This window comes from Aphis gossypii, chromosome 2, assembly GCF_020184175.1.
Source record: "Aphis gossypii isolate Hap1 chromosome 2, ASM2018417v2, whole genome shotgun sequence".
Taxonomy (NCBI): Eukaryota; Metazoa; Arthropoda; class Insecta; order Hemiptera; family Aphididae; genus Aphis; species Aphis gossypii.
In genome coordinates this window covers 69183228-69199822 of record NC_065531.1, presented here as the reverse complement: position 1 = coordinate 69199822, position 16595 = coordinate 69183228, and the positions used below count along the sequence as shown (strand labels likewise).

Below are 16595 nucleotides of genomic sequence, written 5' to 3'. Positions count from 1 at the left end.
AAGTACACGGCACTTTTACATCATTTTTGTTATCAGAGGAAACACGTTTTGTTGATAATTCTACAATTATAAATTTAAACATTTTGAATAAAAATATATCAAGATGAAACATTATTAAGGGCCCGCCACTCTAACATTTATTTCCTCTGTCTATCTCACACATAATATAGGGACAGAGATATTATTCTGTATTGTCACGATTACTACTCTCTGGTTCAGTTTAGGGCAAAGGTGAGTGTTATATATTTTACAAAGAAGAATACTTCCTGTGTATTGACCGGATAGATTTTAAATATTTAAATTTTTTATGAATATAATCATGTTTTAATTTCGATTATTTCTTACCACTAATAATTTATTCAAAAATGTAAATATTAAAAATTAATTAATTGTTATAGTTATTTAATATCGTAATGTTAGTCATTATGGCTTAATTTACTCTGAACTATTTTTTAATTATTGAATCTGCCATTTTTTTTTTTTTAAGTATTGTATTAAGATATCTAAATTGAAAATTATGTATTGTGTTATTTAGAGTTGTAACGATCTATTTTTACTTCGAAATAAATTTAAAATAATAATTAAAATTATATAATAGGTAATAAATATTATGTGAAATAAATGGATATGAAAAGAAATAATTAAGTTGAATAATGTACAGAAATATTTTATTATAATATTATTATTGGACAAGCGTACAAAATACTAAATTTTCGTTCAGCAGAACCAATATTCTGTTAACAAATAGTTTTTGAACTGATTGGGCAGGGATTTTAAAGCCCTGAAAAAAATGTATGAATTCCTTTAAGATCTCAAAAAGTGCTATTTAAATGCTATTTAAAATATATTTTTTAAAATTTAAAAATTAAACTAATTATAATTTCATTTTAAGTTATTTTTTTAAAATAATACTTCAATAATAGAATAAATTAATAAAAATGAATATATAAATTGTTACTGCCTCTTTAATATTATGACTCTTAGATAAAATGCGGTCGATGAGTATTAATACTTTTGACGAATATATACTCATACACTTGTACCAATTTGAAGGGGTTTTTTTTACTACAATAATTTTGGTAAAATTACTTACGTTAAACATTTTTGAAAAATGTATTAAAATTATGAAAAAGTAAAATATTGTTCTAATTTATCAAAAAATTGTAATAAAAAAATTAGTCTTACTTAATAAATATTTCCTAATAAAGGAATTACTTTACAAAACAAAGTCTTAGATCTAATTTTAAAAATATTTTTTAGTGATAATTAAATACGATAATTCACTATAGTAATTTCTCTTCACATTCTCGAAGACGTACGAAGATATAACAATAATTCGCATATTTTGTTGTTATAAATGTGTTCAGTTTTCAGTTTTAATTTCTAAGGCAGATTCATGAAGACTTTGAAATGTAATACAAGGTTTATTATTAAGTTATACTATTATTGCTATAATAAGTTTAAACTGAAACATCTTATGTTGCATATACAGTACGCCGTCTTAATTTTATACTTTGTAAAAATACGAATATCGGGGAAGCGTTTTATTATATTAACCATTTATCATAATTTTTTATTAATAATTAATAATCAAACATTTTTTTGATAATTTTCTATACATGTGGACACAATTTTTTTTACTACATACAAATGCTTGATAAATTAACACTAGATTTATTCCCCATAAATTATTCTTATAGATAATATGTAAAAATATTTAAAATACACGGACACAATTTATTTTTATAAGTATTTGGTGTTAAAATTTCTACAAATCTCCTCGAAATCACGAAAATCTACAAATTGTTTCGCATAAAATGTATTATTTTTATGGCTAAGTCTTGAAATTTTAATACAACATTTTTCATAAATAATTCATACTGAAATAAAAAAATAAAATACAATATGCATTAAATTAAACAATTAAAATACAATATCACCTTCTTATTGTAATATTGGTAAGCTATAATGTTTTATGACTAGTACTTTTATTACACGGAAAAGCTCACAAAAATGTATCGGAAATTGTTTACAGTACTAAATTACCTAGTTAATTCGTTGCTGTTTTTTGGTATTGGTGGGAAAAAATACATAAATACAAAAATACAGTAAATTATTATATGGATAATACATATTCAAATATATTATAAAAATACTTATACAATTATTCTGGACATACTCAGGCTTGTAATGAATAACATTAGTTCAGTGTAATTTATAACGAGAACACATGTAAGTACAAGAATTAATACTATAAATGAATATTTCGAAAGTGAAAAATGTAGATGGTTACCACTCACAGAATCAGGTTCTAAACGTTCTATTAAGTATAATATACTAATAATATTATGTATTTTTTCCAGAGTGAATTTGTAACCTCGTCATCTTCGTAGTTATCGTGTCGTCACGCGTGGATGTCGATATTACGTCAATAATTTATTCTTAACTATCTATAAAAAACCGGTTAGTTTGGTTAAGTATTTCGGTGATATAAACTATTAGACTAGTGCCTTTTATTTCTTACACACGCGTTAGAATTCAAGAAAATGTGGCATTTATATAAATTCAAAATACAGACTTGTATATTGTAACTTATTTTTTTTTTAAATACTTCTAATAACAATTCTTTTTTCTTTTAGATAATTTAGCATTAAAATAAACTTATTTTGGCTATATTGAGTATTATTTTGATTTTCGGCTGATGTATCACATTTATGATATACCATTTGATGACAAATGACAATATAAACATATTTAAGTATTAAACCTCTAAATTTCCGTATTGTAAAGGTACAACTACAAAATATGTTAAATTTAATATTATGTTACGATCAAGAATCTCTATTTTATAACATTATTTTACTTATTAACATATAAAACATCGTTGAGTCATTATTATTTAGGGTTTTTGAATAAATGCTAATGATTTTTATGTACTTAAGGAATACTGTAGGTGTATTTTAGAGTGACTATATTTATGTGTAAAATACAAAACAAATAATGTTGAATAACTCATAAAAAAACCTATTAAAATTTTATTTTTTCTAAGTTTTTTTTCTGTTTGGGATGATAAAAATGCTTTAATATGTACTTATATATCATTAATATATATATATATGTATATATTAATATATAGTGTTGGGGCTGATCTCTGGTAGCATATAGTTAGTAGTTGGTATTGTTAAAAGTAAAAAATTCCCAGTATTATTAAAAAAAAGAGGGAAAACAAAAATAATTAAGAATACTGGTGTTTTTACTCAATTTTAGTATTCAATATAAAATAAACTTTGTATTTTTTTGTTATTAGAAAAAATAGTTACTGTAGATATTAAGTGTTTATATATAATTTTCTATACAAAGTTAAATTTTCAAAAAAATTTAAATATAATTTAAAATTTTTATTTTATTAATTTTAATAATTATTATTTCTTAAGATTATTAACATTTTTATTAATTTTAATAATTATTATTTCTTAATATTATTAACATTTTTATAAATATTAAAGCGCATATTTTTTTATATGAATTTGAAGTTTGGATTTTTGAAAAAATCGTCAAAATTACAAAAATGTACAAGCGAAGAGTAAAACATTTAAACAACTTTCAATTTTTGTAACTAAGGTTTGATTATGTAATACAATATTTCTTATAAGTAGTTCATACTAGAACTAACAAAAGAATAAAACATTCAATCAAAATTATTTTTAATAGATATTTAAACTCAAATTTTGGACGAAACCGCAATTTTTTTTTGAAAAATAATAATATTAATTATTTTTTTATAATTAAAAAATTTAGATTCTATAAATTACCATAATAATAATTACGGAATCGATTAAATGTACACTAAAATATAAATTAAACTCTCATGCCAATACCCATATATACCACTCAAACACTCCACACATAGTATGAAATCTAGACTCTAGAGAGACATATTTTCACTCATCGTGACTGCATCATTTTAGAATTATTACAGTTTTGATTGTTCAACTCAATTTTTTCATTGTCTACACCTATCTATACTTATAATATTACAATATGCGTTATAAGTTTAAAATATTTATAAATGAATGAAATAAAAGTCAGGATGTAGATAGTCAGGACTCAGGATACTAGGTGCCGACTTGACACAGTTGTGGTATGAGTTGACAATTTATATTCCTTACTAGTTATATTTGATTACTTTCACTAGTAATATTCATAATACAACTCAATGGCCATTATCACAACAATAAAATTGATAAATAATGAATTTTACTTTTCTATTTCATTATGAATGAATTATGTTTATGACTTGCATTTTCTTACCTAGTTACCTAATGGATTCAATTTGAGGGACGACACTTAAAATTATTAAAATGGATAAGTTATTTAAAGCTCAAACGATTTTTGATAATAGATTAAATTTATTTTGTCATGTTTTGAACACAGTAAGAAATAATATATTCTTAAAAAGATAATTAAAACAAAAATTATGACAAAATATATAGTTTTTAAAACCTCTATTTGTTATCAGTTATCACAATATATATTTATAATAAAGATTAGTAAGTAGATAATCATAAGTATCTTGTAAAGCTAAGCAATTAATAAAATATAATAATTTAAATATAATGACTTAACAAAACACTTTTCATACAAATCACATTATTTGGTAACAACAGTGTCCTAATGGCATTAAAGCTTATATTTATATATTAATAATATATAGGTAATTCATTTTTATTAAGACATTAATGTTTATAGTAAAATAATAAATAAAGACAATTTTACTTTTTTAACAATTACCAAATTTTACATTTATCAATTTTTGGATTCATTCTTGAACCTTTTTCACATTTCCATACCTCGCTAAATTCATCTGAATTGGTTAGTCCTGCAATTACTCGTATACTATTCGGACTGTGCTCGTCTAATATACTGTTCGATAATGATTCACGTGTAGTTGCTTCACACCAATTCTAATAAATAATATACAATAATATAATTAGATGGATGATTACAAACTATTCTTTTTTAAAGTTTTATCAATAACTATCTACTTACATTCGCAAAAGCTAAATAATACATTTGTTCATTACTGTATTGTTCAAATCCAGGTAGCTTAGGTTCTTCGCCATAATCATTTACAAATTTTCTATAAGCCAATAGCGCTTCTCTCAATCCACCGTTATCAGCAATATTTTCATCCAATGTTAATTTACCACTTATCTAAAATTTAATTTATTTTTTACTTGTAAGTATAGTTTAAATGAACAGTTTTATAAATTATTATATACTATACACTATACACTATACACTATACAGTGATATTTATATTTAATCGACTTAAAAATATCCAAGAATTTTAAAATTACATTTAATTATATTTTTAATTCTTATTTATAATTTATAATTAAATTAATTAATTACAGGATACCGTCATCTCGTATTAAAAAAAAAAAAAACTGTTGTGTAAAAAGTATGTATAACTATAGTTTTAACTTTGCAGCCTAATGATAAAATATTGAAAAAATACCTTTTCTTCGATTTCAGGAACTAAATAAGATTCATAATGATGAATGAAACAATCTGAACGTTTTTCATACTCCGCGATAGTTTGATTAGTCCACCACATATTTTCATTTCCATTATGATCAAACTTTCGACCAGTATTGTCAAAACCATGTGTAAGTTCATGTCCCAGTATAGAGCCGAGAAAACCATAGTTGAGCATCCTTAAATTTATATAATTAGTGAATTTTCTCTATAGTTATTATAATTTTAACATACTGTAAATCATGTCCGAAGAAAGGAAATTGTAATATACCGGCAGGAACAGCTAAAAATATATAAATAATGTTTTGTTTTATATAATCATTAAGTTTAGTTTATTTTAAATTTTAAAATTGTGCTGGTTACTTATTGCATTTGCTTGGATCCAATTATATGCATTTACTTCTAAAGGATCTGATGCCCAACTAAAAGAATATAGATTTTATTATTATATATTTGATCAAAAATGTTTAGTATTTACTCACGAATTGATTGTGTAATCATTTAATTGTCTAAGTCCTACCAAGGATTCGTTTAATTCTCGTTGAACATAACGTATAACGTTTCCAAAATAGTCATTTTCTATTATTTCAAACTAAACAAATATTCAAAATAATTATTCAAACAATATATTTAATGCTGTGTAAAATAAGTACATCATAATAGTAGTCATCAAGTTGATGTGCGTCATTTATGAATTCAGGAAAGCCAATGAATGTTCTCATCTGCTCCGCCTTATATAATGTTCTTTTTTTGGTCGTATCATCCATCCAATTTAGCTCTTTGACTATTTTTTCAAATGCCCAATGAATATTATCAATCATTTCAGCCGCCTGAAAACACATAGCTATTAATTGTATTTGCTAGATTTCAATATTTTCAAGTTTAATACCATTTTCGTATTATTATATATCGATTCCATATCTACTAGTAAACGTGAGACAGCCATTCCCATCATTGAGTTTACAGCATTTGCACAATAAATTGATCTTGAAGGATTATTTTCTAACCCAGTTGTTTCATAGTAGTATCTATCTTGTATAAATCGCATCTCATTTGTAGTATATGGCAAAAGAGTAACAACTACTTCCCACCATATATTTATGACTAAAATTACATATAATATATAAAAATATATAATTAAAAACATTTATATCATTGTAATTGGTAAATAAAATCATAATATTTAACTTTAAATGTGAACACTGTGTATTATTTTATTTTGTTTTTTATTGTATAACTAAATGTATAAAAAACAATTATTAACAAATTGATTATACTTACTAGCATAGTTTTTCTGTTTACTAATTAATTCGAATAGAGCTTCAAAATATTGAATATTAGATATTTGAATCAAGTCAGTTTCAAAATCCAGTGTTATATTATCCATATCCATAAATAGAATTGTAAAGTATTGCTTCCAATCAATCTATATTATTTTTATTTAAAATGTATTTTATTATTATTTCTTTGAAATTATCACAATTAATACGTAAGACAAAAATAAATTATAAAATATGTCGTGTTAATTTGATCGGTAGAATTTTAGCAGAAGTTTAGAAGTTTTGCAGTATTTGCATTACCTATATGTTATTTAAATGGTAAAACAATTTATTTCATAGTTATCACCTATCAATGTATTTACGCAGAATATAAATTATTTTCCTATGGAATTTATCACAATAATTATAATATTGTCTGATAGTGGAAAATGTGTAGGTAGGTAACATTATAATTTATGGAGTTTTGTGGTAATATAATAATAATTATTATTTAAATAACTTACGATTTGCTCGTTCGTTTGTGTGAAATTCTGTGTAATATCATCAGTAAAATGTTGTAATTCTTCAACAGTCATAAGTGATGGAAGCTCTTCATCTCCGTCGTATATTTTATCTTTTATCTAAAATTAATTATTCATAATATGACCATTAAAATACAAAATAAAAATGGTAAATTTATTAATTACTTTTGAATGTTCATTAATGAAATTTAATAATTGCGATACTTTAATTCCAAAATTGTGAAAGTTAGGATTATAATTATTTGATTTCGATTTATAGATTTCCATCCAAACGCTTTTGAAATATTTTGCATATGATTTTATGTAATCAATCCCATCTGCATATTCTTCACTATCATTTGTGTTGCCTACTTCTTCTTCAGATGCTAATGTTTCACGCATTTTTCTTGAACTCATTTTTATAATATTATTCGTTATTTTATGACTAGAAAATTTGAAACATATTAAAATTAGACATTAGTAAAAGTAAAGTATAATGAAAAATTTAAATTCTTACACTGGAAATATATTTATATCTCTTGGTTTACCCAAACTTATTCGATTAGCTGTCCGATTTTTCATATCTGCCTCGACATTCGTTACAAATAAAAAGTCTAAATTAATAATCTTTTTTAATTTAGCTAAAATTGACGAGAAACTCGAAGACTTCACTCTAGTAGAAAGTCCCATGTACGGCAAGCCAATTTGATCTAAAATTTGAACCAATTGTTTGATACCAACTGTGTTCATTTCATCTAAACGTGAAAGTGATTTTTAATAAAACGTGTCACCTATTTCATAAAATAATATTTGTTATTACTATATTATAATAAGCTAACACACCTGTTGCCATGCAAGAACGATACAAAAGTCTGGACTGCGATACGGAGTACGGATCATCGTCATTATCTTCTTTTTCCATAAAATCTAAAAACAACATTCATAACATTAAAAGTAAGTAGTATAATGAGCCCCAGTGTTGTATACCTTAGTTAACTAATCTAGTCCCACTGTTCAATAGTTTGTAATAATTTTATTGTCTATGCGATGTTATTAAAAATATTGTAACGTTACGAGCTAGTTCGGATCTACGTTACAGCAATGTAAATATTCTTGTTAATGTCCGTCATTTTTGTACTTCGTATACATTTTATAAATGAGTCATTCTGCAATATCTTACCGACATAAAAATAGCATTCGTAGAAAATACCAGAATTGTATATGTTTTAAACGAATACAACATAATTTCAATATAACAGAGCTATCTACCATTTGTATTATAGGTATGAATTTATTACAATAAAGAAAAAATGTAATGCCGCAGTGGACAGATTTCATACCTCTTATGATTACTAACATTGTAGCGTGTACTTCAGCAAACCGATCATTTGAAACAGCTGTTTTCGGTATTTTATGCACTTTAGCAAAGTTTCCACAGGCAAATTGATAAAAGTCTTCACATGGATCTGCAGATTTATTCATTGACTCAACTAATGTTGTAGCTATATTTGAACAGATATAACATATTTTATTAGATATGACGGACGCTTATACTTATCAATTAATACATCAATTATGCTTGTTGTATAAACTAACCAGATCTTAAGCAGTCTTCTGTTGTACATATTCTCTTGACTTGGTCTTCCGTCTTCGTTAGGTCTAGCAAAAAAAAAAAAAAAACCAGATGGTTTGTAAATTATTAATATAAATACATTCTAAAATATTTCTAAGACGTGGGTTCCTAAGTTTACTTTGAAAATTAGTACGAATAACACATTTTGACTTATTGTTTTGTTGAGGATGTGATTTAAATCAATTTTTAAGTATTTAAACATATTTTTTTTATGATTGCCAAGTAGAACAACATTTAATTTGTATTTTTTCAGTTAATACAGTTTATATGACTACACAATGTTATGTTTAATGTACTAAAGAAAAAATGTTAGAAAAACATAATGTAACAAAAAAAATGTATCTATATATTTTTATTTTTATTGAGAAATTATTGAATAATATTAATTATAAATTGATCAAATTTTAGTTCAATAGGGACATTAATTAAATTTAGTCAATACCTTATACGTTTACTTAACTCAAAAATTGTATTATATAAACATACAATTCGTATTGCGTATAATAACTAAAATATATTTTGCACTATATCAGTCGATTTATCAATATGGATAACTAGTATGGGAGGGGGCTTAGGTGAAAATATCTTAAAATATACGCTTCAAAATGAAACAAGATAATATAGTTTGAATTTGTTTGAATAAATAATAATAATAATAATAATGTAATTAAAAAGGATCAACGTGGTAAAATTACCGGGATTTGAGGGTATTGCCAGTAAAATTGTATTAAAAAAATAGCTCTTATTTTTATGTAGGTATTTAAAATTGTTATCAAAGATAATACCAAATTATTTTTCGAAAGCAAAATATCAAATAGAGTTCATAGTATTCCTGTAAAGTACACTTTTATAAATCCTTTGTTCAATTTTTCGTTGATTATATTTTAAGGTTTACATATTTTAATTCTTGCAATTTCAGTTTAAAAATGTTTGAATACTTAATATTCAAAGTAAAGTTGAAAATATTATTTATAATTATCTATTATTAGAATAAGAATAATTAAATGTTTTTTATTTTGTGTAATTTTTACTTCATGTTAAAATAATTAACCATATATTTCTACCTTCTTTTTTTTTTATTATTATTTTATTTACCATTTTTACGTACGAGTATGTATACATTTATTTTACTATTTTTATTTAATTTAATTATTCTCTAAATCTTACGCAAGCTTAACTTTTTTCTTACTAATCTGTATTTAAAAAAGTGTATTATATACTTATATTATGATTCAAATAAAAAAAAATTCTTCAAGAATAAATTAAACATAATTTATATGTGTCATAATGTGTCATGATGTGTAAACAGTTTAATAGTTTTTCTGTCTTGGCTCTCTAAGCACGTCAATCAATAATTTAAAAATATGTATTTGTTTATTTGTATTCTTTAGATAAATTATTTATAAATAATTCAATACTTACAGGCAAACGATAATCCGAAAACAGCTATTATGAGCACTGCAAATATGAATATTAGTAATGTTAAAACTATGTAGTAGGTTCTTCGGCTTTCCATTTTGTTTTTGAACCTGTTTTGCGCATCAGATTAATTTGAGATAAAATACCCTAGCCCTTATTTAAATAAATTGTTTCCATTTTTTTCTATATTTTTGAGGGTACAAGGATGATTTTTACGTTACCTTGACACAAATATCAACATAATGTCATTTCAAGGTTATATTTATGGCCTACTATTTGTTCTATTGTAAGTTACGATCCATTGATCTTGAAACAATAAAGAGTTGTTATTCCCTTTAAGAATATAGAAACATTTAACATTGGAATATTTTGATTATTGTTCCGATTCATTGTCTAAAATATTTATATAATATCTCAAAACTAATAATTTATTAGATCAATATGTGTTTGAAAAACATATTAGATAATAGAGTATATTTTATTGTCTAAAAAAATAATAATTTCTTATTAAATACAATTTAGTAAATAATATTTGAAATCTGGAAAAGAATATTTTTATGATTTTTTTATTTTTTGAGATAATTAAATTTATTGATTTTATATTATCAGTTATCCTTTTAATAGCGTTCCATAGAGTTATAATCTATAATTAATACACTTGGAACATTGATTAAATATAGTATATTAATTTTGTATATTTAATGAATGCTTGAAATAATTAAATATGTTCACTTACAATTTGGAATAGCCCGATTCGGGATCTTTAAGTCCATCATCTTTTAGTTTACTTGTCGGTGAATCTTCGTCATCACCTGTTGAATTTAAAAAAACAAACATTAAACTTTAATTATTTGTTTACATAAAAACTTTTTGTTTAAATAACTTCAAGTAATTGTTTCAATTATTTTTTAAAATCTTTTTAATTTCAAGAAAAAAAAGAATATCTATAGCTACCTAATTTTAACCGAACTGAACCTTCACGGTAGAACTGTAAATGACGATTGTCTTACTTATTTATTTTTATTGATGAAAACACTATTTCATTCGAGGAACCTTGAAATAATACCTAATAATACCTAAGATTATTACATCGGGAAGTTTACAAATATTTGCAATACATTACTTACCTACTCCGGTATACACAGTCACAAATCAAATAATAAGAGTATTATACAAGTCATGATAATAAACGTATACCTACCCATAGCACGAATTTTTAATATAAACACTATGAAATGTTAGCATACAAATGACTTATTTATTGTAATGTAAGAAATATCTATACAATGAATGACGCACACAGGTTATAATTTAAATAAATTGCAATGTGTAAATAATAAATATTTTATAAATGTACCGATATACCGATAATGTAGACGATAATTTATTTAAAAATTAAATAAGATTCAACACATAAACTAGGTACTGTAACTTATGAGTGAAACGTGCTGTCTAGGTAATAACCATTAAATACTTCATTTTTAAAAGAAATTTTACTTGAAAAGAACAATAGTGTATTTAATAAATAATGAAAAATACTTTTAACAAGATATAGGGTTTTAAATGGGTTTTTTCTCCAAATTAATTATTTTATAATTTTTCTTGACTTAATGTAAATTATTTTGTTTAATTAATGCTAGATGTTGATGACATTTTATAGTGTTGTAATAATACAAGAATTTGTATAAAAAAATTGGAATACATTATAAAATGATGAAATCTCCAAAATAAAAGTGATTAGCAGAAGTGATTTGATAAAACATCAAGGGCATATTAGAGAGGGCAAATTTAGATATTACTAATACTACGGCACTGTAAAATATGCAAAAATAATTTTTTTTATCATAACTCTGAAGAATGTCCAAGTGTTGTACTTAAGTACTTACATTTTATATTTGTTATAATATTTATTTTTAATAAATATTATAAATTATGATTTTTAGTATTTATAATTTAAAAATTCAAAGGAATTAACCAAGTCTCACAAGGGAAAGTTTCATCCTTTAAAACCACTATTTATTTTAGAATATATTGAAAGGATTCAGTTTAAACTTTAATTTATTAAATTATAAGAATGTTTTTTATTGTCCAATCATATATGCTATACAATTAATTTTGTTTTAAGTTTTATTTAGAAATCTGTATATTCTTATTATTATTTTACCAAAGTAATTGAACAATTTTTTTTAGTATTCGATGAAAATAATAATGGTTAATACTCCATTATTAATTACTGTATTATTATTATGGTCTTACAGATTATTTTAATAAATAATAAATATAATAATGTTATTAATTATATTAATTATTTCTAATGAATAATACAATATATTGTGTTTCTTTATGCATGCACATTCAATATATTTTGATTAAGTTGAGTACCTACCTACATATATTAGACATTAATATATAATATATTATTTATAGTTTGTTTACATTTTTGAGTTGATGACCTCTACACAATGTTTATAGCTTCGTTTTGTTTATTAGTGTTATGTTACGTCTACATTTTACATAGAACATACGATTGTATAGTATCTAACTCATAGTGAAAAATAATGGACAGGCTGCAGATAACTACTAGTATTCGGGAACTAGTCTCACTTCACTTACCTCAGCGCAGGAAATAGATGTATTATTGTAATACTATGTATATATTTTGAATTCTGTGGTAAGGTAGGGGAATCAGTTGAATAGAATTATATAGATAACTGAAATTGATTCAAATTCATTCATGGTATGTGAGTGAGAAATACCCCTCCCCCGTAGTGCTGAAAATCACTGCATAACATATATAACTTCCTAAGAAAACGACAGGTTAAAATGTTACAAAGTTATAGGCTGCTTTTTAAACCAACTTAAATAGATATACTATTATAGCGTATATGTATATAAGAATAATAACTCGGTAATATACTTATGTTCTACATATATTATTTAAAAACTAAGTTTTAATAACTATAATTAAGCTACACTAAAATTGAATTGAAAACAATTTCAATAAATTTCATTTCGCTTTACTAGGTAATTATGTTACAAGATATAATACTATAGGTATATTATATAAGTGCAATGTTGGACAAAGATAAACGAAATATTATATTTAGATAAGATTAAAATATTTATCTGGATAATATAATATGTAGATAAACAAATTTATTTAGATAAAAAACAAATAATTTAAAATTTACTTTTGTGGAACATCATTTTCATTAAAATAGCTATTATTTAAATTTTAGATTAAAGGTAATAATGCTTAAAAATTAATTTACGGTCACTCATAAGTTTTTCATTTACTAATTAAAAATTTTAAAAATTTACTGAATAGATATTTTTTATAACCATTTAAATTTAGAAATATATTTATAATATTTACGAAATTCATAAAATCTAGACAATTTTCATATTATGTTGTATCAGCTCATTATTTTTTTTTTTATATCTATAAGTTGAAAAATTAATACGAAGTTCTTTATAAGTTTTTAAATAAATAAAAAAAAGTCGTCTACCAAAAAAGTAACAACAAATATATTAAGAATATATATTTTTTTTTTTTTTTATAGAAAATAGACATTTTAAATTTTAATTTGGACAAAATTATATATTTCAAATATGAATATGAATAAAGATATTCATTATTTTGTTATAATTAAAAAATATTATTTGTTGAGACATAAAACTTTTTATATTATATTATACTAGGTACTTATTATATTTTATACATTCAATGATATTTTCACGAATGCAATGTTTTCGGCAAAAATTATTTAATTAACTGCATTAATAATATTAAACTTAATTGTAAAACAATTAAAAAACATAAAATAAAATATAATATAGATATACCTGATAGACCGTTTTCACGTAGAATGGTTATTTGTGTACAATGATGATATACCATGGCATTCAAATTTAACAAATTCACCGCAATGTCACCTAACCGTACCTATTTACCTACCTTTTTACACTTGTAAATACGTGAGTTTAAAATAATCATTGGTATTTACAGAGGATAGACGTATAATACGAAATAACAACAGTAAAACACACGTACCTAATAAATAAATATGAAACAAAATGAAAATGAAATCAATAGGTTATAGACTATAGGCATTACCTTATAAAAATATTAATAACTCACCGCTAAAAAATGTTTTATACAAAAATTAAATTGAATATCTTGTCACAAAAAATGATCTAGATAATCATTTTGGATAGGTAAATAAATATATACTTTAAATTTTGTTTATCTAATTAATGGATACCACTGATTATAATTTATAAGTATAATATGACTTACAATAAGTTTTAAGTTATAAATTAATGTAATGTTAAGATTGAAATAAAAAAGATTAAAATAGTATTTTTTTAAACTTTAATACATCATATAGAATTTATGGATTCAAAATATATTACAGAGGACAATTATAATAATTAATAATATGGATAATTTTTTAAATGTTTAAGACTTCAAGATGTTTTCTCAAAAACAACTGAAACAAATTAAATATGATCTTTCCAGATATTAAAAATGAAACCTAAATAATATACATTTAATCAATAATTTACTCATGAATTTTTTATTATTTTTTTGAGTTTTTATGGGATTTCAAATGTTCAATTTTTATTTTGAAGACTAAATACATCGAAAATGGATCATATTATTTTTTCCTACTTTAATTTGAACAATGGAGTTTAAACGTTTAGCTACCTATTTAATTTGAAATTTTGGTATTCCATGTATCATTAATATTAGTTATGATGTTTTATGTTCATACATTTAATATTATTTGATGTCGGCTAGTTTCGATAAAAATAACTTTTAATTGCTCTGTGCGTAGCAATAATATTTTGCATTTTAAATGTATTTTTAATTGTATACCGTATATGGTGTATCTAATATGAAGTGAACATAAATTGACGTATAGTGAGTGCATGTATACATAAGTTACACTCTACTTTATCTTAATTGTAATTTAATCATATTTTGTTTAGAGTGACAAGATAAGTCATTACAATATTATGTAGTATTTTAAAACATTCAATTAAAATAAACTTTTATTAGTCATTGAAATTTTATTTTCAGTTTAAGATTATTAAGTTTCAATAATTTGCTTAGCTCATTATAGATAATAGATAGGTATAATAAATATATATTACATAAGTCATAGATTATTATAAAATAATATATCAACTTATAATGAAAATATGTTATATAAATAGATATTAAGAAGCTAATAATTATAAATTATAATATACAATTTTAATGCATTATTACAACAGATAAACGTGTGAAAGTCGAATGTACAATTTGTATTGCATTCATTTTAATAATTAAATAATAAAAATTTATTTAATAAAAGTGAATTAAATATAATATATGTGAAAATTTTTTAATTGTTGAAGGTTTATGAAATGGTTAATTACAATATTTTTTCTAAAAAAAAAAACGATTGATATTTTAATATTTTCATTGCAACATACTTATTATGCAATTATTGATTATTCACTTTTTATTTTTTATTTTTTGCTGGTAAATGAATCAAATATATAAAATTTATTTATAGTATTTAAATTTTTTGCGATTCTCAAATATTCAAGTTTTAGTTTTTATATTCAGTATATTTATTAAAAAATTGACTTACCTAATTTCTAGTATTATAGGTACCTATCTAAAATAGCATTTAATTTTGTCTGTCAACGATATAATATTATCAATAACGAAAAAAAAAAATGTATTTTTAACCTATTAAAGTCACTAGGTGTACACGAAGTGGTCCAGAGGATACTACAGGACAAACTATAAATATAGTTACCCCGGCTATATCGTTGAACACAATTCAGTTTAAAAATCCGACCACCACCAGTTGAATTTAATTATGTATTCAATTTGGATTTGTATTTATATGTAGGTATATAGGTATATAACTATATATATGTATTTTTTTTTTTTTAAATTATTATTGTACGAACATACACAATGCACTTACTCATTTTGGTGCAGGTTTAATTATATTCGTCCTTCTGCACGACCCTCCCCTTCGCGCACATGAATACGATTATAATAATATAATATAATATATTATGTGATATTATGTCGTGTTGAACCGTCGGTCGTCGATGTGCACGGGCGGCGGCGGTACGGCTGCTGGCCGGCACAGGTCGTCGCGATCGCGTGTTGACTATTTGTCGGCCTTCGTCTAACTGAAACGCCGCCCGACC

General features: G+C 23.4%; 1 protein-coding gene across 7 annotated transcripts; it reads right to left on the bottom strand.

Annotated features, from left to right (window-relative positions):
* Positions 1 to 4389: 4389 nt before the first annotated feature.
* LOC114132111 (membrane metallo-endopeptidase-like 1) lies at positions 4390 to 16595 on the bottom strand. Of its 7 annotated transcripts, none has more exons than XM_050200880.1 (18): positions 16364 to 16595; positions 11110 to 11185; positions 10377 to 10483; positions 8918 to 8980; positions 8662 to 8823; positions 8165 to 8248; positions 7839 to 8076; positions 7508 to 7766; positions 7325 to 7441; positions 6823 to 6967; positions 6431 to 6645; positions 6195 to 6371; positions 6024 to 6133; positions 5905 to 5963; positions 5776 to 5824; positions 5522 to 5720; positions 5050 to 5214; positions 4390 to 4964 (listed from the first exon to the last, which is right to left on the bottom strand). In XM_050200880.1, exons 1-18 carry the CDS (start codon positions 16365 to 16367, stop codon positions 4788 to 4790), a joined length of 2406 nt encoding a protein of 801 aa, XP_050056837.1. In that variant the 5' UTR covers positions 16368 to 16595; the 3' UTR covers positions 4390 to 4787. The 7 variants fall into 7 exon arrangements, with proteins under 7 accessions (XP_050056837.1, XP_050056839.1, XP_050056840.1 ...); XM_050200882.1 differs by having other exon boundaries at positions 10377 to 10412; positions 16364 to 16594; XM_050200883.1 differs by lacking the exon at positions 16364 to 16595 and adding an exon at positions 11328 to 11446 and having other exon boundaries at positions 10377 to 10412.

Excerpts from the sequence above, each read along its gene's own strand:
- LOC114132111 (XM_050200880.1), bottom strand. Across the intron at positions 6,646-6,822 it reads TAAACAGAAAAACTATGCTA|TCATAAATATATGGTGGGAA; the intron begins GTAAGTATAATC and ends ATGTAATTTTAG. Across the intron at positions 5,721-5,775 it reads TTCTTCGGACATGATTTACA|GATGCTCAACTATGGTTTTC; the intron begins GTATGTTAAAAT and ends TATAAATTTAAG.